This window comes from Mastacembelus armatus, unplaced genomic scaffold (assembly GCF_900324485.2).
Source record: "Mastacembelus armatus unplaced genomic scaffold, fMasArm1.2, whole genome shotgun sequence".
Taxonomy (NCBI): Eukaryota; Metazoa; Chordata; class Actinopteri; order Synbranchiformes; family Mastacembelidae; genus Mastacembelus; species Mastacembelus armatus.
In genome coordinates this window covers 2401621-2421895 of record NW_022872938.1, presented here as the reverse complement: position 1 = coordinate 2421895, position 20275 = coordinate 2401621, and the positions used below count along the sequence as shown (strand labels likewise).

General features: G+C 44.1%; 2 protein-coding genes and 1 non-coding gene across 4 annotated transcripts; 2 read left to right on the top strand and 1 right to left on the bottom strand.

The window, feature by feature from the left end:
* Window positions 1–1822: 1822 nt before the first annotated feature.
* LOC113129676 (homeodomain-interacting protein kinase 2-like) lies at window positions 1823–3975 on the top strand (the record flags this gene model as incomplete). Its single annotated transcript, XM_026305682.1, has 8 exons — window positions 1823–2016; window positions 2134–2325; window positions 2424–2605; window positions 2696–2819; window positions 2954–3073; window positions 3169–3252; window positions 3360–3532; window positions 3621–3975. Coding segments are annotated over 8 exons (1424 nt in total), but the record flags the coding sequence as incomplete, so codon positions are not given.
* A 5773-nt stretch (window positions 3976–9748) lies between these two features.
* On the bottom strand, window positions 9749–15167 carry LOC113129726 (uncharacterized). 2 transcript variants are annotated; one of them, XM_026305789.2, is made up of 14 exons: window positions 15032–15167; window positions 14849–14914; window positions 14670–14729; window positions 14017–14160; window positions 13471–13913; window positions 12971–13295; window positions 12808–12882; window positions 12017–12707; window positions 11706–11918; window positions 11362–11620; window positions 10521–11252; window positions 10338–10429; window positions 10151–10231; window positions 9749–10068 (listed from the first exon to the last, which is right to left on the bottom strand). In XM_026305789.2, exons 5-12 carry the CDS (start codon window positions 13707–13709, stop codon window positions 10363–10365), a joined length of 2601 nt encoding a protein of 866 aa, XP_026161574.1. In that variant the 5' UTR covers window positions 13710–13913; window positions 14017–14160; window positions 14670–14729; window positions 14849–14914; window positions 15032–15167; the 3' UTR covers window positions 9749–10068; window positions 10151–10231; window positions 10338–10362. The 2 variants fall into 2 exon arrangements, with proteins under 2 accessions (XP_026161574.1, XP_026161573.1); XM_026305788.2 differs by having other exon boundaries at window positions 14030–14160.
* Window positions 15168–19627: 4460 nt separating this feature from the next.
* Window positions 19628–19733, top strand: LOC113129733 (U6 spliceosomal RNA). The gene has a single exon (XR_003295638.1). It is a non-coding gene; the product is annotated as a U6 spliceosomal RNA (small nuclear RNA).
* The last annotated feature ends 542 nt before the right edge of the window (window positions 19734–20275 follow it).

The window sequence follows — 20275 nt, the reverse complement described above, 5'->3', positions numbered from 1 at the left end:
GGGAGAAGTGTACTGGTGCCCATCTTTAAGAACAAGGGAGACACACAGTGAAGTTATGGGAAAGAGTAGTGGAGGCTAGGCTGAGGTCAGAAGTGAGCATTTGTGAGCAGCAGTATGGTTTCATGCCAAGAAAGAGAACCACAGATGCAATATTTGAGAGTGAGAGCAGGGAGCAGGTGGAGGAAAATCTAGAGAGGTGGAGGTTTGCTCTGGAAAGGCGAGGAATGAAGGTCAGCTGCAGTAAAACAGAGTACATGTGTGTAAATGAGAGGGACTCAAGTAGAACGGTGAGGTTACAGGGAGTAGAGGTGAAGAAGGTGGAGGATTTTAAGTACCTAGGGTCAACAGTCCAGAGCAACGGAGAGTGTGGAAAAGAAGTGAAGAGACGTGTGCAAGCAGGTTGGAACGGGTGGAGGAAAGTGTCAGGTGTGATGTGTGACAAAAGAGTGTCAGCAAGAATGAAAGGAAAGGTGGACAAGACAGTGGTGAGACCAGCAATGTTGTCTGGTTTAGAGACAGTGGCACTGAGAAAAAGACAGGAGGCAGAGCTGGAGGTAGCAGAGCTGAAGATGTTGAGGTTCTCTCTGGGAGTGACGAGGATGGACAGGATCAGGAATGAGTCCATCAGAGGGACGGCTCATGTTAGATGTTTTGGAGAAAAAGCCAGGGAAGCCAGATTGAGATGGTTTGGACATGTTCAGAGGAGGGACAGTGAATACATTGGTAAAAGGATGCTGAGGTTAGAGCTGCCAGGAAGGAGGCCTAGAGGAAGACCAAAGAGGAGGTTCTTGGATGTAGTGACGGAGGACATGAGGATAGTTGGTGTGGGTGAGGAGGATACAGAGGATAGGGTTGAATGGAGGCAGATGATTTGCTGTGGCGACCCCTGAAGAGAGCAGCCCAAAGGAAAAGAAGAGATCTTTCCTCAGGATCATTACTTAATTTTCTAGCACCAACAGCAAGTGAGAAGGATAAGGTGCATCCTCCCAATTATGATAATCATAAGTGTAAGTATTCCAGGTTTAAATGGTTGTGTTGTATATGCATTGCACTCCAGAGATTGCTTTTGACATAAATGCTTCTTTTTTGGTCTTTTCAGTCCAGTCAACATCCATTTTAAGCAGGCTGTCAGCATCCACCTCCAGGGGGCAGTCATATTTGTATTTTGATAGGCCTAATAATATTAATGTGAACTTTTAAAGTAAAAAAATAAAATCACATTTATTTCTTGGTGTCACATTATTTATAATGTGATGAGTGCTGGTTGAATTTTTTGCTTAGGGCCTCAACAGAATCACCACTGACAATAACAAATAGATAAACTTCATTAGGTGAATTCCTGAAGGCAAATTCAATGAATCAAATAGACAGTATATGAAATTATACTGTTATTTACAGATGTCAGGAAAATGTTTTGAAACACTGAGATATTTCTGTGTAGACTGATGTTTTTCCTGTTTATATTGTCTTATGTTTTGTAGTGCAGCAGGTACTGTAGTACTGTAGTACACCCAGGTACTGAATTTAATTTACTCTTCTGATGATTTAACTATATTTACTGTATTTGATCATTTAAAAAATGAATGATTAAACATTTTTTTAATAATATTTCTCATTAAGCATCTGCTACTCATGTGAAGGATCTGAACACTTAGCTTTTGATTATATTGTACCTCATTTGGTGTTGTCCTTCACTCTTAATATTTAGGAATGTTAGTCAACCATTTATGAATGATTCAGCTTTATACTTGTGCATGTTGTGTGTCTCCATGCTGGGACCTTTATGTTCATGTGCTGTGTCTCTCCCTGTCACCGGTCACAGATGGAAAGAAGTCGGAGGACTTTCAGGTGCGACAGAACCACATACTGAACGGCAACACAAGCCGCTACCTTGTCCTGGAGTTCATGGGTGAAGGATGCTTTGGCAAAGTGGCCAAGTGTTTGAGTTTAATCACAGCACAGGATGTGGCCCTAAAGATACTGAAATCTGATAAGCCTTCAGTGTCTAAAAGAGATGTAGACTGTTAAAGTCTTTTTTATAGTTATGTTTTCTGACGCATTTCCTGTGGTTATCAAAGAACCGGTGTTACCATGCTGTCACTTATGTAATTTTCCATCTTCGCTTCTTCACAGATCAACATGCTCGAAGTCGTGAGCGTCCTCGATCCAGTCAAGACCAATGTGGTGCAGTTCTTTGAAAGGTTTGAGTACAAAGGACACACCTGTTTAGCTTTTGAAATGCTGGACAGGAATCTGTGCCAGCTGTTGAAGGACAGAGACTACAAGCCGCCGTCCCTCAGTGAGATACGGCCAGTCGCGCTCCAGGTAAAGACCATGTGGCTTAGATGGAAAATGAAAATGCCAGCTGTCTTCCTCATCTATACTAACTGCACCCTTCAACATTTCACCTTCTGTTCCTGCAGCTGCTGAAGGCCTTTGACGTCCTGAAGGGACTTGGTGTCATCCACTCTGACCTGAAGCCAGATAATGTAATGCTGGTAAACCATGAAAAACAGCCCTTCAGAGTAAAACTCCTAGATTTCGGTGTGTCCCTCACTACCTCTGAAGCCAGATGTGGTCTGACCATGCAGCCTCTGGGTTACCGGTAGGTTCAGTCTACGAAGCTCATCTTTTAAAATGTTTGTTTAATTCAACATTTTAAATATCTCTTATCGGTCTTGTTTGCTTCTTAAAGGGCACCTGAGGTCACCTTGGGCCTGCCCATCTCAGAGGCAATAGACATGTGGGGTCTTGGCTGTGTTCTCGCATTTCTGTACCTCTCCGATCACCTGTTTCCTACAAACTGCCAGTACCAGATGGTAAGCCACCCAATATATTCAACTTTGACAGTACATCTTTTATGACATACTGGTTTTCTCCAAACAAATGTCCAAATCCAGCCAGAGACTTTATGCAGGATGTGGATTGATGTGATTCAGTATTCTCTCACCAGATGAGGAGCGTTGTCGATCTAGTGGGCCAGCCAGCTGACCACCTCCTCTGTGCTGGAATATTCACCAATACATTTTTCAGGGCGAACCAGTACTGGGACTCCCCTAAATGGTGGCTGAAGGTATTTTAACAAAGTGCTGCTTTTCTCTGAGCTGTTCTCTTCGTTCTAGCTCCTAATTAGACAGAGTCTAATATATACATGTGTTGCTCCTGTAGACTCCAAGAGAATACCAGCAGACTACTGGCATTAAACCTAATGAATGCCAGAGGTATTTCAGCTCCTTAGATGATCTTGTAACAGTAAGTGGTCCGACTGAGGAGCAAAGAAAGATTTCATACCCATTTGTCCTGTTGGTGAGACACAGGAAGCAGATGAAATAATGCCCTCTTCTTTGCTTCTAATCCAGCTCTACCCAGAGATAGAGGAATGCATTGAGATGGAGGATCGCAGAGCTTTTGTGAGCCTCCTCACATGTCTATTAAACATGGACCCTGAACAGAGGATCACTGCTGAGAAGGCACTAAAGCACCCGTTTGTCTCCATGGCCCACCTGGTGGAGGAAAGTGACACCACCTTGTAGTAAGTGCCTGCATCTTGATATCAGCAGAGTTGGGCAGAAGCTAGAATGGACATATTTATACTGAATCATTCGTCGTGTTTAATCCAGTGTGGAAGAAGCCTTTGACAAAATGGAAGAAGGAACATTCACCAGCGAAGCTGAGGAACAGGCCAAGGTCGATGGTGCTGTAGCCATCCTTTCTCCAGTTGGCGCAGACTCGGATGGCTCTAATCGCTCCAGTGACGGCGTTGCAAATCCGCCTGATGGAGCAGCAGCTGAAGAGGAACCTACTGTGAGCCAAGATCCAGTCAGTACCGGCCCAGCTGATGAGGCCTCAGCCCCTGATGGGTCTAGTGATAAAGGAGCACCTGTCAAAGTGAAGAAATGCCAAATGAAGAGGATCCATACATTTTTCAGCAGGGGCATAAGGACTGTGTTTGGCCTAAAAAAGAAGCAATCTTGAATATTATCTTACATGTTTATAAATCATAACAATTTCTAAACTGATGTCAAATAAACAATCTTTTTTTTTTTTTAATAAGTTGCTTGGTCTATAAAATGTCAAAAATACTAACAAAAAAAAATAAAAGCCATCATTGTTGAATCACAGCCCAAAATCCAAAGATACACATTTAAAATAGCATCAAAAAGAAAACGTGCTAAATGGTCAAGTTGGAGAGGGTGGAAAAGCAACAGGACATCTGAAAAATGACTTAATGATTAAAGCAGATTCATTGTTAAACTATTTAATGCAAATTAATGAATCATTTAACTCATCTCACACACTTATGTTTTACACAATAAGCTTTTACAATAATACAATATTTTTAGGGATATAAATATTCTGCATTAAACTCCATGAAGTACCTTAGAGGTGTTTTGGCATGTGTGATGTGTAGGTACTCAGGAGCTTGATGCTAATAAAAATAACTTTACATGGACCAAAAGCAGGCTTCCACGAACAAGCAAAACATGGTTTCAAACTTGATGGTGTGAGTTTTTATAAGTATCAATTCAATTCAATTCAATTCAATTTTATTTGTATAGCGCCAAATCACAATACAAATCATCTCAAGGCACTTTACAAAAACTAAAACTAAGAACCCAACAATTCCCTTATGAGCAAGCACTTGGCGACAGTGGAGAGGAAAAAAACTCCCTTTAACGGAAGAAAAAACCTCCAGCAGAACCGGGCTCAGTTTGGGCGGCCATCTGCCTCGACCGGTTGGGGTGAGTGGATAGAGCAGAGAGAAAAGAACAGCAACAATAAACAACAAATAGACACTGCAAGTTGGTGGGGCCAGTAACTGCACATCAGCGATAAACAGCTCCAGGACCAGGGACACCTGCAGAAGGTACAGAGAGAACAGAGAGAGAGGGAGAGAGCACAAACTAGGGGAGAGAGAGAGCACAAGGTTAGTAACATTCAAACATAACATATCAGCAAATAAAACTAAATCTGTTTTACTAGACAGAACAAATAATGCCAAATATTTCTCCCTGGTTTGTGCCTTGGTGCCAATGAAACTACAGATGCAAGTTTAAAAAAAAAAAAAAAGGATATAACTGATCAGAATTTACATCAAAGTAAACGATTTTGGAATAAATGGCACAAATACACAACTGTTCTTTTATTCAAATAGATGTAAATTAATGAATTAAATAAAATTTATACATGAACAAATGCCCAAAAAAATAAGACTATCCCTGGAAAAAATGGTAAACTTGCAAAATCAATGCAATATTATACTTTAACACAGTGGTAGAGTGGTAGTAAATACAACACATTCATCCCTCTGGACTTCCATTTTTTTTTTCATTCAACTAAGGATCATCCAGTTGATCAATGGGGTCTGCTGGCAGATCTAAGATAAGACAGCAAACTCAAAGTGGAACAAAATAGTTGTGCTTTACTCCAAGTCTTGTCCAAATTTGAAGTCAAACCATCACAATGAACCCACAGTGATTCAAAGTTGGATAACAAGACATGAAGTCCAATAGGTAGAGCGTGTATAGACACTGTATATAAATCTAAATATTGAGCTTGATGCTTTTTGATATTAAAATCCCTTACATGAAATGTGTGCTTTTAAACATGGATAGATGCTGAGTGCAAAAATAGAGTTTGCATTAGAAAAAAAAAAAAAAGATTGTCATTTTGCTCTCCATTTTCCACACAAACGCTCTTTGACCAATACGTACATACATATTTTACAGATTGCGTTGCCCAACCAAAGGCTGAAGCTTTGAAGGATATGGGTAGTAACTTTATTCTTTTGCCCAATACTAGGAGGTGGTGCAGTGGTGACCTTCCCTGTCTAATCCAGTTACGTTATATGTGACAGCACCCATGTAGACCTTTGTCAATAATTAACTGTGTCAAACACAACACGCATTATAATTCTCTTATCTCATTTGGTACATTTACATGATGTGCGCGCACACACACACACACACACACACACTTCAACGCAATGTACACAGGCAAATACCACAATCCATATTACGCATTAACAGTGAGTGGGCTAACAGACACAAAAAAGGAAGTAATTGCTGACGGTAACAAACTTTAAACGACTGCATGTTTTTTTTCATATAAAAAGGGATACATTGGTTTGTATTGCTTTGGCGTGTTCTGTGAGCAGCCTGCTCATGTTACCCTTCTTGGGTCATGTTGCTGCACAACCATCATAGAGCCACTAGGCTGCACCACTGAGGGGACGTGGCAGCAGGGAAAAGATGGGAAATCTTTCTGAAGTCCAATACGTCCCTTTTTTTTTTTTTTTTGCACTTTTCCAGTTTTCAACCCAGGTTTACCACAAGTTCTTCTCATCTTTCTTTGTTTTTCCCTTCTTGGCAGAGTCCTCACTTTAGAACCCAAAGGTGTCTTGTTGTGCATTGAAGTCCGTGTCCTCTTGGTCCTATTTGCCTGGAGACAGGCATTCTTCAGCGTTGAAGTCCTGAGGGTTTACCCCAATGTCCAGGACCTGGGGGTTAGTGCGAGACTCAGCGAGTCTGGAGGAAAAGAGACGTTTTATTAACATCTGCTACAATGAACACCAAGTAATCATCAAAATTTCTATTATCTCTAATGAGAATATGTTGGATTTAAAACACTTGTGAACAATGGTAGGTACAGTATGCAGAGAACGTAAGAAATAGACATGAGATAATAACACAGTGGCATACCTAATGAAAAGTATCATGATTAAAAAAGTCCCATGTGGCCAGATGTGATTCCCTTTGTGAACTAATCCCAACATAAATACAAAATGCATTGGTACCTAACTATGTTAATGGTAAATGACTTTAAAAGAAAATGTTGAACTAGATGTGTCTTAATTATTCTGGTTGAACACTGATACTCAGGCAGATAGATGAGCAGGTTTGAATGCTGGATGGACTCGGGGGAGGGGATGAAGTGGAAGTCACTAGATCTGGTGAAAGACATTGTTACCTGAGTAGGATTCAAAGCTATCCAGACTGCGGCTGGGGGTGCAAAGGAAACATCACAGGTCAGGCAACAGTTCTGAACTGCCTCACATAAGAGTGAATGGATACATTTAGGTGGCCACAGTTTGCCTTTACGTTCACAAGGTCATGCTTTGAGCTGACGAACAGCGAGGACTGTAACCTCAGGGTTAAGCATAATTAGACAACACGTCCATTTCTCTATTAGGGCATGACAGAAAACATAGATATACCATAATCACATTTTCTTTACTATGATCAACAGGTTCGGTCATACCTTTTACATCTACAGTTAACCCTCCTCAGCCAGCAGATGGCAGTGCAGTCTCTCAAACCACCACAAGAATGACCCCTGACATCTGATTTAATCTGCAGTTCATACCAAAAAATATGAAACTGCTCATCCAAGAAAATGTATATGTCACTCAGTAAAAAAAACAGGAATTAAACTCCAGGACAGTCCCGGGAATAAAACTTTGGCATCACAGTAAGGGTGTACAAGTTTCCTAATGCACACAACTTGCTACCTACAGGCTGTAAACTGTTTAAATATTACAATGTTACTTTGATTAATATAGCTGCCATACATATAGTGTGTTCCTCAGGTTTAATTTGAGGCCATTTGTGTGGCTACTAATTTCTGCTGTTTATATATGTTTCTGTCTAAAATAATATTAAGAGTTTTCTCAGAAACTACAGTTCCATTCATGTTACTAAAACTATAAACAAACCATTAATCCAGAGCTTATCTCAATACCTGTGCAAAACTGTATGTGCTACAATCAGATCTGAACAGTGAAGATAATACAAATTCCCATTCACAGTATCACAAATTATCTCTAGTTTTCTTTTCTGCTTCAGCTTCTCCTGACAGACAAAGTTGTCAACGTGGCCCTCAGGCCCATAAACTTCCTTCAGTTACAGAAATTGACATGTGGATGTGTCACTGCATATATGCAGAGAGCATCTTCATTAATCGCACAGCTGAGATTAATGGTGTTGGGGTATAATTACAGTGTGTGCAGAAAAATAATCATGTGAAAATAGGGCTGAAATGGCCTCTTAGCGCTTGATTACAGACGCAGTGAAGGCCATTCTCCATTTCAATAAATGAAAGATAAAATTACTAAAATTGGGTTAAGTAGTATTATTAAAAACTGGAACGATAGTGGGGAACCATCGTCTTTAAGGAAGCAATGTTGTTGGAAAAAAATCCTGACTGATCATGATCGGCGATCACTTAAACGTTTGGTGAAATCAAATAGTAGAAAAACAAGGGTAGAACTCAGGGCTATGTTTAATAGAGAAAGTAAGAGCATTTCCACACGCACAATGTGAAGGGAACTCAAGGGATTGGGACTGAACAGCTGTGTAGCTGTAAGAAAACCACTAATCAGTGAGGCTAATCAAAAAAAAAGGCTTTAATTTGCTAGGGAGCATAAAGATTGGACGCTGGAGCAATGGAAGAAGGTCATGTGGTCTGATGTCCAGATCTACCCTGTTCCAGAGTGATGGGCGCATCAGGGTAAGAAGAGAGGCAGATGAAGTGATGCACCCATCATGCCTAGTGCCCACTGTACAAGCCTGCTATGATGTGGGGTTGCTGCAGTTGGTCAGGTCTAGGTTCAGCAACATTATGTGCCCAAGGAATGAGGTCAGCTGACTACCTGAATATCCTGAATGACCAGGTTATTCCATCAATGGATTTTTCCTTCCCTGATGGCATGGGCATATTCCAAGATGACAATGTCAGGATTCATCGGGCTCAAATTGTGAAAAAGTGGTTCAGGGAGCTTGAGACATCATTTTCACACATGGATTAGCCACCACAGAGTCCAGACCTCAACCCCCATTGAGGATCTTTGGGATGTGCTGGAGAAGGCTTTGAGCAGTGGTCTGACTCTCCCATCATCAATACAAGATCTTGGTGAAAAATTAACACTGAGCAGAAATAAATCTTGCGACATTGCAGAAGCTCATCGAAACAATGCCACAGCGAATGTGTGTCATAATCGAAGCTAAAGGCGGTCCAACAAAATATTAGAGTGTCTGACCTTTTTTTTGGTGGCGACTTTCTTTTGGCCAGGCAGTGTATAAAACAGTAAAACTGCCTGGATGGGGTTCTGTGAATCATCATTATGTTGATACTGATGATGTTGTTTTCACTCTGCCCTCCCATGGGAGGCAAAGTCAAAAATCTGTCAGCACAGTGCTGTTTGTTTATGAGACACCAAATTTAGAGAACTGGCTCTTCTAAGTGTTGGAGCCCTAAAGTGTAACGTTAGATTAATATTACTTAATAAATGCTGTAGTTAGAACATTGTAACTGGCTCTCAGCACCCATTCAAACATGTTTATAAAACCAACGTCCTGTGTTGTTTTAACACTTCAGATGTCCCATCAGCCTGAGTCCCTCAGTGTTTCTGTAGTGTTTTGTTGTTATATAACCGCTGTCATTCAGGTTAAGTTCCATAACACAAAGTTGATGTACTTTGTCAGACAAGGTAGACAGAGTTTGTTTTAAAAACGGCTGTGAATCTACTATTTTGTGAGAAAGAAACACCCAGTGCAGCAGTTTGTCTCACCGATGTGTTTTTAATACTTTTCATATAATTATAATGAAGAAGCTAATTACACACCACTCACTCTTAGTTTCATACTCTGTGTGGGTTTTATAAAAAAAAAAAAAACCGGTTGAGGCTCTCTATGTGATGTTAATATATTACATGGTGGTAACAGAAAATAAAGCAGCTGGAGCCAAAATCTACAGTTCAGCACAGCAGGCCTGGTTTTATTGAGCATTTAAAAGAAAAATCTGGTACAAGTTTAAGTAACAGGTCTTGTTCCATACAGGAAAGTTTATATACAAAGTAGAGGCTGCTGGTCCAGACTGTGATGAATACCGATATCTATTAAACATATATTACAGTGTCAGGTCCAGTTTCAAAAGCTGTGTTGTCATCACTGATTTGCTTTGACAACATATTGTAAATGTGCTGTATTTTGTCTAAGCTGAGGGGATGTCCACAGTGGTAAGTGTGGTGTCGAAATAGTTGACTGACTGACTGGTAGGCTGATGAATCACCTGCACAGAAGAAAAAAAAAAAGTCAGACATCAACAGCATAATTCAGCTGTGTGTACATATGTTGAGGAGACAGCAGCTTACCAGATTCCTTGCAGATAGGCTGTAACAGTAAGGCTGTTTTTTTCATTGGAGGGATGGTAGAGTTGCAGGCTATTAAGTGTTCTGCACAGAAGAAAAGACATCAGAGAGAGACATCAGACAGAGACCAGTAAACATCACAGTGTATTTTACCTGTGTATGTACATATGCTGAGGAGACAGCAGCTTACCAGGTTCCTCGCAGATACAATAAGTTTAAGGCTGATAGGCTGGCGTCCATCTCAGGATGACAGGGAGGGTGACAGGTGGGCTGAACGTTAATCTGCAGAGCATTGAATTCAAAGATGTGTCAGAGATAAAGGCATCATGTTTCTATAGAAAACCCACTAGGGTACTGTGTAGAGATGACTCACTGATTCTGCCTCCTCTTCTCCTCCAGCCAGTCCTCTACAGAGCGACCCTCAGCCTTTGCGCAGAAGTGCTCTCCTCTGTAGCGACTGTGACCATATTGTTTGGTCTTTGGCTGGCCACAGCGCCGGCAGAGGTAATGTTCGAAATTCTTCCTGGGTGTTTTAAAGAGGGCACCCATCTCCTGCGCTCGACGCTGCTGATCCTCTCTCAGCTTCCTCTGCCAGGCTGTGGTGGGAGGCACAGGATGAAGATCGGAGGAAGAATGAGAAGAAGAGGCCGCAGCAGAGGTGGAGGCAGCTGCGGAGGTAGAAGTCCCAGTGAAGGTGGAGGCAGCATTGGAGGTAGAAGCACCAATGAAGGTGGAGGCAGCAGTGGAGGTAGAAGTCCCAGTGAAGGTGGAGGCAGCAGTGGAGGTAGAAGTCCCAGTGAAGGTGGAGGCAGCAGCGGAGGTAAAACCACCAGCGAAGGTGGAGGCAGCAGTGGAGATAGTGGTGCCAGGTTTCAAAATACTGCTGCTGGTGGCGGTGGTATCTGCAGTGAAGGCTGCAGTGGCAAAATGGGAGACTGCCTGACCAGAGGGATCTTTGGGGTGGAAGGGCTGTTTAGGCTTCACAGGCTGTTTTAGCAGAGGCCTGGGTGGTTGTAGGCTCTGCGCAGTTGTTGCAGGGCTGCTGCACCCTGGAATGGTGTCCAATATGTACTCCTTGGTCCTCTGTTTACTTCTTTCTGTATTCCTGTTTAAAAAGGGAACATTTGTTATTTTTGAGGCAGCTTCCTCTCTGTCTATATATTAAACACTCTGAAATGTCGTCTTGGGGTAGAGCTGTGTGGGAGGGTCCTGACCGGAAGACCAAAGCAGCAGTGGCAGGCTGGTGGTAGTTGTGTTCTATGAAGGGCTGAGGTGCCTGGATGAGCTGTAGGTCATGCTGAAAGAACTGTATGTCCTGAGGCTCATCAAACCCCTCAGCTTCCTCCTGGGTGGCATCCCATTCCTCTTCTTCTTCCATCATCCCATCGTCAGGAGCGTCAGGATCCTGGCCCACATCCTGCTCCAGCACAACCCCCATCTGGGAGTATAGGTATTCTACTCCTATCAGTTCCCCTGGACAAAACACAAAAACACACACTGTCAGGTCAGGTAACTGCATTCAGGCATGACAGTTAAAACAAGTGTTCCCTGACCTTACCTGTGTACTCTCTGGGCTTGGTGTAGTTTTCAACCAGCGTCAGACCCATGTACTCCTGGGTGAGCTCATTGAATCTGTGCTGCAGCCGGGCACTGTAGCAGCGCGTCGTTGCCCGTGAGGCACCCTGCACTGCGGCGCGGGCACGGTTCTCATTCCACCTGGCCAAACCCTCTAGCAGGTACACCTGGAAATGGAGGGGACTGGCTGTAGTACCTTAAAACAGAGAGGAAGCGACAGCATAAAACATTAAATATATGCATGGCAGTACCAGTTGTCTTGTCGTTGTGACTGTGGGGGATTAAAGTACTCACCCGGGATAAACTGGCACAGGTGAAGGTGGAAGGACTCCAGGGAAGTGGAGCCTCTGGCACACCGATAGATGGGAAGCCTGATTCCACCCTTAGTTATCTCCCCCGTCTTTGTGTAGAGCTCAACTCCCTGTGGGTCCTGAATGCAGTGGAGATGACGGCGCTGTGTGCTCCATATCTCCTCCATCCGGTTGCGATCGATGACTGGCACACCCAAGTCGTCCCTCAAATCCATGAAGGCATCCAGGAGCTCCTGGATGAGTCGCTCCGTTTCCGGCACACCCCGTGTGCAGCGGCGGCAGTGACGGGCAATCTCTCTGGTGGACAACTTTGCATCCCATCCCTCTCCTGATTTGGCCTTGGCCTTCTTCAGGCGGGCGAGGTCATCTTTGTTCCACTCAAAGATGGAGTAGGACAGCCGCGCCATTAACTGGCCGTAGAGCTGGTGGCTCTTTGTTGTGACACCTCGAGTGAAGCGCCGCATGAAGTGCAACACATCCAGCCTGACCACTAGATTGTCCCACTCGTGGAACATAGCCGCTGTCCTTGTTTGTCCCATGAGGGAACAGCAGCCACGGGCCACATAAAGCACACGTGGAGGAGGCTCTCGGGCTTCACGGTACCGCTGCATCAGCCCGGTTGCCATGGGCAACAGTCCATCCCCCTCAGCAGCAGTGACGACAGATATGAGCACCTGCCATTTAGCACAGAGCAACCACAAGGCTATCAGCTATTTAGGCAGATTTCATACAACCCATCAAAGATCGTAATAAAATTACCGCGCACTGTCATACCTGCCCGTGCTCGTTGCCCACATCGGTGACCCAGGCAGCTGTACCAGCAGCACCACCCGCAAGCTTATTGGCCATCTGGATGGACAAGAAAAGTCCAGGAAATCAGAAACCTGTAATATTATTATGCTTGACACTTCGGAGATTCGTCAGAGTCATAGCTTACCTTATTGGTGGAATCCATCTTTAAGATGTTGCCAAAAACAGATGTGAGTCGGGCTTTTGTCTCCTCCAGCCGGGACAGGGCATCCCTCATGTACACAGAAATAAGCCAGGGCACAGTGGGCACTGGGTGCATAGGTGGTATCGACACCTGCCCTTGTGGTGGCAGACCCAGCAACTTCAACTTGCGGAGCACAGACAAGTATTGCATAGACCGCATCATCCACTCTCTAGTGTGCTCCTCTACTAGGGTAGCATGGAGGCAAGCTGCACTGTTGCCCAGAGTGCGTTCCCTCAACCGCCCGATCACTGCCTTATGACAGGACAACCTGGGAGGAGGGAAGCATGGGATGACAATAAACACCGAGCTCATGTTCACCTCTGAATCCTTCCGCACCACTGTACAGCACTGCATTGTACTGTTGACAGCCAATCTCCATGTGTTTAATGACAGAATACCACTGTGACTTTTGTTTAACTGCATCATAACAGTAAAGAGCTTACTTGTATGTCAGAACAGCCGGGAACTGCTCCTGGTGTGCTGGATCCAGCTGGTCCAAGATGTCCTGCGCCCACGCCGCTATCTTTTTATGACATGCACTGCATTCCAGGTACTCAGTGCCCATAAAATACCAGCCGTCCATGTCCAAGACCCTCCGGATGGTCTTGTAAAGCCCAGCGCCCGTCAACTTACTGCGGCAAGTGGGGCACTTGAGCTTGTATGCCCACATCTTGCACGGCATCCACAAGAAGAATGGGCGCTGGAAGAAAGGGTGGTTAGAGCGGGGTGGCTGAGTGTACAGAAGCCTGGGCCCAGGGGGGTACCACCAGAGGCGGAGATCTGTGGTGAGGACTGTCTGGCCCCTGGCATTTGTTGTGAATAAAGCCCGGCCCAGCCACTCATGCTGCTCTTCAGGCAGTGTCTGTCTCCAGGTATGTGGCAGCAACTACAACACAGGGACAATCCCGTTGATACAATAAATCAGACAACAACACACATAGCAAATCTAAACAGGAAAAGGTTGTTCAAAGTGTAGACGACATGTTTACGCAGGAGAGTTACTTCTGCACCGGAGACTGGCGGTGTTGCAACAGGCCACTGCTGGCTGTCAGCTGTAGTACGCTTCCGCCGCCGTGGGCCTCTTTCTTCAGCCGTTGAGTTTGCAGTCAGGCTGACAGCTGGTGTGGCATCAGCTAAAAATGTGGAAGGGACAATTCCTGCTATCAAATATGTGCTGACATGGAAGGGCAGTTACTCCATAACAATATTAATACTGACATAAAATTTCTGACATGTAAAACTTCTATACATTCACTGAGCAGAGAATCAGTCCTGAATTTACACCACCGCTAAAAAACACGTCTAGCAGGACTGTATTAATTATTAGCGAAGCACATAATGCAGGTTATCGCGCTGATAGTGCCAGCAGGTAAAGACAACAGAATGAATCCTCTCAACAATACAAGACTTCAAAGCTGGTTGCACTACTATGTTAGCAGTAGCTCTACACTACAACATGACTACAGGTGTCACACAGGCTCTACTATGGACAGGAACACACAGGGGCCACAGTGAAGCACATCAACCCAAGACATTATTCTCATGCAAAATATGATTAGAGTAGGCCAAGACATAAGACTGGAAGCAGCAGCAGATGGCACAGACAGTGGTACAGACATCGCCCAGCAGATGCCCACCTTACCTTCATATTACCTCATCACCACTGACATTACATCCTTTGATATTATCCATCCATTGAAAGCTAATAAACAGCAGAACAGGGACTCATAAACAACAGTTACCAGTTATGTAATTGACTAGGTTGTCAATATTCATGAATCAAATACATGTTATGATAACTGTGTGTGTGTGTGTACTCACGCTGAGCGTCAACCTCCATAGTAGCAATCAGGAGCCTCTCATCTGATGATTCTGAAGATGAGGCACCTAATTTCACACACACACACACACACACAAAATTAGCATTTTGGAAGAGATGTGATTACAGAAAATTATACTTCATCTATTAAGCTGAAGTTGTGTGACATGGTGCAGAGCACTTACTGTAGGAGGGCGAGAGCATTGGCTGCTGTGATGAAGGATCAGCCAGTGGTGGTGGTGGTCCTAATGGCGCTGCTGTTGCCGATGTTGGTGGTGTTGCTGTTGGTGGTGTTGCTGCTGGTGCTGATGCTACTGGCATGTTTTCCTGATCTCTCACTCGAACATACTTCTGCAGGTTGTGCATCTTCGAGCCAGACTTGACCTTCTGCTCCCTCAGCCATTGCAGGTAGCTGCAAACACACACACACACACACACACACACACACACACACACACACACACACACACAATTGCTACCTCAGGTCACACCTCATCACACATTCTCGCACATTTGTGCTCTGTAACAACACTTACGTCTGGCACTCTCCATCTGTAGACTCATACAAGGAGGCATACATCTTCCCTGCATAAGCTCCGAAGCCCACCAGCCTCCGGTCCTGGCTCCTGATGGACACGGTCCCCTCAGTTGCACAGCACTGCCGGGTGGCTGCCACCACCTCAGGGAAAAGCTGAGCATAAGTGGTAAGCTCATCCTTGTTGACCATGACAGGCGTTTGGGACATGTCCCCACTCTCTCGCTCCTTTCGGTGTGAAGCCAGCAGTCTTACTGCATACCCCACGTCGTGGCTTAACAGCCACTTAAAATTACGACCCCGGTAACACCCGAACTGGAGCTCACTCTCACTGAGCACCAGTGGGTGGTTTTGGGGGTCTCCTCCTCCTCGTTCGACACAAGCCTTTGCCTCCTCCCTCACCCGTTCAGGGGCCTTCACCCTCCATGTCTCAGATGACCCTTGCCTGTGATAGGCTTGGGCCACCTTTAACGCTTCCAGTGAGGGCCTGAGGGTGAGGTCAGACGACAAAGGTTCGAAGCGCAAAACAGGACGGTGATCCATTCTGCAAAGAGTCAGATAAACTTGTATTGAGCCAAGCACAGAAGGTGCATATTTTGCATATTGAGTTATATTTTGCAAAAAATGGCCCATATGTCTTAAATTGTGTCCGACAGGGGTCTTTATATCTGCGAACACAACTGTGTAACCATCCAAACACACTCATGGCTTTCCCTAACTATTATTCAGAAAGTTCTTCCCAACACTGTTTATTGTAACTTAACCACTGTTGTATGTCACCCCCTCTGATATAGTAATACCAACTGGAGTAACTATAGCTGCAAAAACATTATACAGACAACCACCGTGGCCGTATACTAAACACATATAAAGCTGTTTTACATGTACACACACCGGTGTTAATACACCACTATTAAATGGATGTTAACAGTGTATTATTTTATGCCTAGGTCGACCTTTACCGGGGTTAAACCTAACGTGACCACCTACAATCCGACTGTGGGCATTTACCGATATTAATCATATTTCCAGCCAAAGTTAATCAGAAAGCTAATGTATGCGCTTAGAAAGCAAATGTAAAGCTAATACGCATACAAGCCGTGTAACGGTACTACGACAGCGTTCAAAATGCTAAAACACGTTCAGGTTAGCAGTGAGCCATTTCTAAAAACACGTACATGCCTTTGTACAGTTTTCACCAATATGCCACATCAATTCTTTATATGAAATCCCATGTGAAACGACACCGAGGACGTGAACATACCTCTCCAACAGACGGCATCAGCAGGAGTGACGAGCGGAGAGCACGTACAGCTACAAGCCCGAGGTCCTCGCGAGGTCGCCGCAGCCAATCAGAAGCGGCGGAAGACAGTCAATGAGGCATTGCTGTTTTGACGAGAGATTTAGGATTCACCAATAGGACATCAAGGGTGCCACCAAAAGGTAGAACCCCCAAAAGGCCTGCATGCTCCCTACAGGCGCAACGTGAAGCGGTTTTTTTTTTTTTTGTTGTTGTTCAACAAATCAATGCTATCGGTCACCCTGTTTGTCTGTCTGTTTTACAAATATATTTAGCCAATGACAGGTATTAAAAAGAACTTGTGACTAAATCTGGTTGGATCCGCTCAAGCTGTCAGTCAAACCTCATAACTCGACCCCTGTCCTGACTGACGCAGTGAAGTGACCTGGAGTACCAGAGCAGAGCAGCTGAGGAACTTGCAACTGTAAATAAGGATCTTGTTGTTTGAATAAGTACAGCGTTGTCTTTGCACAAGAAACACTCGTTTATCTATAAAGGCTGATGTTTTATGCATTTGAGGTGTGAGAGCGGACCGGAGGGAGAGAGAGGAGGGAGAGAGAGATAGGGAGAGGGCTAGCAATTGCCATCCAAGTTAGTCATAGCCAATAGCCTCCACTTAAATATCCTGTGCATACAGTAGCATTTCATCTTTTATAAAATGAGATTTTGGCCAAACGTATTTTACAACAGGAAAAACTGGCCACTTTTACTGTACCATTTCTCTCTTGTGTTGTTTTAGTTCAGTTAAAACCATTAAATCTAATTGAAAGTCCAGGTCTATTTATATATATATATATATATATACATATATGAATAATTTTGTACTAAAAAATTACACTCTTCCTTTTCACCCATAAAGCTCCCTATATCAACTGACACATCAATTTGTCAGACTCTTATAGGCTGTTGTTCAGGCACTCTTGTATAGCTGTTGTGAGAGCCAAAAAATCCAGCCTCTTTTCAAAGGAGGGGGATATAGAGTCTTTAAGATCAGTGACTGAGTCCAATGTAGCTAGCTTTGTGGAGATGTGGGAGTCCTTTAAAACCTCAAATCTAATTTATTAAATTGTTTCATTACCTAAAAATCACCTGATAGGAGGTAAGACAGCCCAGTCAGTCTGTGTGTCTATGGCCGCTTTGTTCTTGTAAACTATTTAATTTATGAATCAAAAATATGCTTTGGTGGGAGAAGAGTCCTGAGCCTTTAATGAGCCAGAGGTACTTGCACAGAGTTTTATATTTACCGTGGTACAGGGACATGTCTGTGTTCTGATTGTTTGGGAATTAATAGCAATTCAAACCCAAAACCAAATCTTCTTTTCCTTTCGGCTGCTCCCTTCAGGGGTCGCCACAGCGAATCATCCGCCTCCATTCAACCCAAAACCCAAATATCCTAAATAAATGAATACAGGTGGGAATTACTGTGCTCATGAAGTGATGCCTAAGAAGGAAAACTGAGTAAACATCAGACTGTGATGAAAGAACATGGTCAGGACAGACCAAGTACTGTATTAGTACGGTGTTAGCAGGACAGACAGAGGATGTTGATGGCAGAGAGCAGAAATGGGATAAAATTAGATTTTGAAATCAGTATTACTAAATCATTCTAATTGCCGCACAGTGTTCTAACACTGCACCGTATACAGCTTTTAGGATGCGCGTACCCTGCTCACTGTCGAATTCTGTGAGGGTTTTGAGGCAAAACTGTAGAGGTGACCACGGTGGTAACAGTACAAAAAGATGAAGAATCTAAACTAATGTTCGAGTAGGTGAGAACACCTAAAGCAGACTTTTAACAGTTTTGTGAATGTTTTGGGTCTGAATTTGTATTATCTAATGCAAAATTCAAATGTATGTGAAATAAATCCAACTTTTGCCAGTAATGTTTTATATTTTTTGTTTGTTATCTCCTGCAGGCAGGAGCAGGAGCAGGAGGCAGGCAGCACCCTCAGGCCACACAGCTGTCACACACTGAGACCTGCTGGTGAGTTTGTGAAACTGCATCTGCAGCAGTAAGCAGGAAGAGGGTTTTATTTCAGATATGAAAGCTCTCATAATACACCCACAGCATGAAACCATAGCTCAGACAACTATCGAGGTACATTTAAACACTGTCCTGACTGTGGCAGAAAAATATCTACACTCTAGAGTTTCTGTGTTTACTTTGAGTGGAAGTAACTGTCTCTGCTCTACTCTGATCGTGTTTGGTGTTAACCAGAAGAGTTTAGCTGGTGAATAAATCCCTGTGTTACTCTCATGTGAGGAGATAAATCCTCGTCCTCACGGTCTCCAACTGTGTGACTGCATTACCACAGAGCTTGGGCAAACAGTATTGTTTCCACTTTCTGTTCACAGACGAGTTTCTGACTGTGAGGCTGACTCTGGTTCACCGACAGAACCCAGTTCAGAGGAGAATCCAGCCTCTGTCTTGTCTTCGCGTGGAGCTCAGGAGCTTCCTGCTGCAGTGAGCGCTGTTTGTGTGGAAAGGAAATGAGCACTCTATGTAGCAGTGTGTGTTTGTGTGTGTGTGTTCACCCACCCCCGCCCCTCCGCCTCCGTGCCTCAGCCACTCTGGCAGGAGTTTCGGGAGGGGGGTGGATTGCAGAAGGCGGAGCTGCGAGGTAATCTTTTGTTCTCTTGCCACCAGCCCACCAACCTTGTCTGCGTGACGTAAAGGCTCATTGCATAGATTTCCCATCATCCCTGCTGAAGAGCGTACAGGACTACAGGACCCAGACGGGGTCAGGCTATATCAGACTGTCTCATTCTGGACTACAGTGGGGAGACCTACAGGACTCAACACACCTCTGCGACTATTCTTTTCTGTCCAGAAAAGTAATGTAAAGCCAGTTTACCCACTCTTTGTCCTCAGTGTGAGCTGACACCACTATTCTTCTGGGTCTGTCCCAGACCCCTACAAATACCAAACAGGCCCCAGAAGCTGTTGTGTTACTTCGGTAGCACATATACTAAAATTGGAACGATACAGAGAAGATTAGCATGGCCCCTGCGCAAGGATGACACGCAAATTCGTGAAGCGTTCCTCATTTTCTGAAAAATTGTTCTAATTTTTGTGAGTGAAAGAGCGCCCCCACGGCCGGCGGCGTTACTGCAGGAGAAGATGCACAACTGCTGTTTAGAAAACGTCCTGTACACATTGTGATTTTTCTACAGAAAACGTATCCTTGAAATCCGAAGTTATTAAAACAGCGGTATTACAACATTTCTGTTGTACACGGTTGACAATAGTTTTCACAACCTTGAGCTTATATATATATATTGATATATTTGATGTTCAACTGGCTGTACTGAATAGGACACTGGGCATGCGAGTGAGGACTGTTCAAAGACAAATATCAGTGCAGAGACAACCAGTAAATCAAGGATACGGCCTCTGTACAAGAATCACAAAGTGTACACGGCGTCTTCTGCACAATATCTGTTCGATGGCTGCCTATAGGTTCAGGAGGAGTTCAGGAGGTTTAGGTCACTACAGAGTACATCGGGAAGGCTACAGGAGGCAGGACGAGTTTAACGTGCTGTTTCGTTATAATGGTTTGCAGTACGGTACGGCACAACACATACGTATGTTGT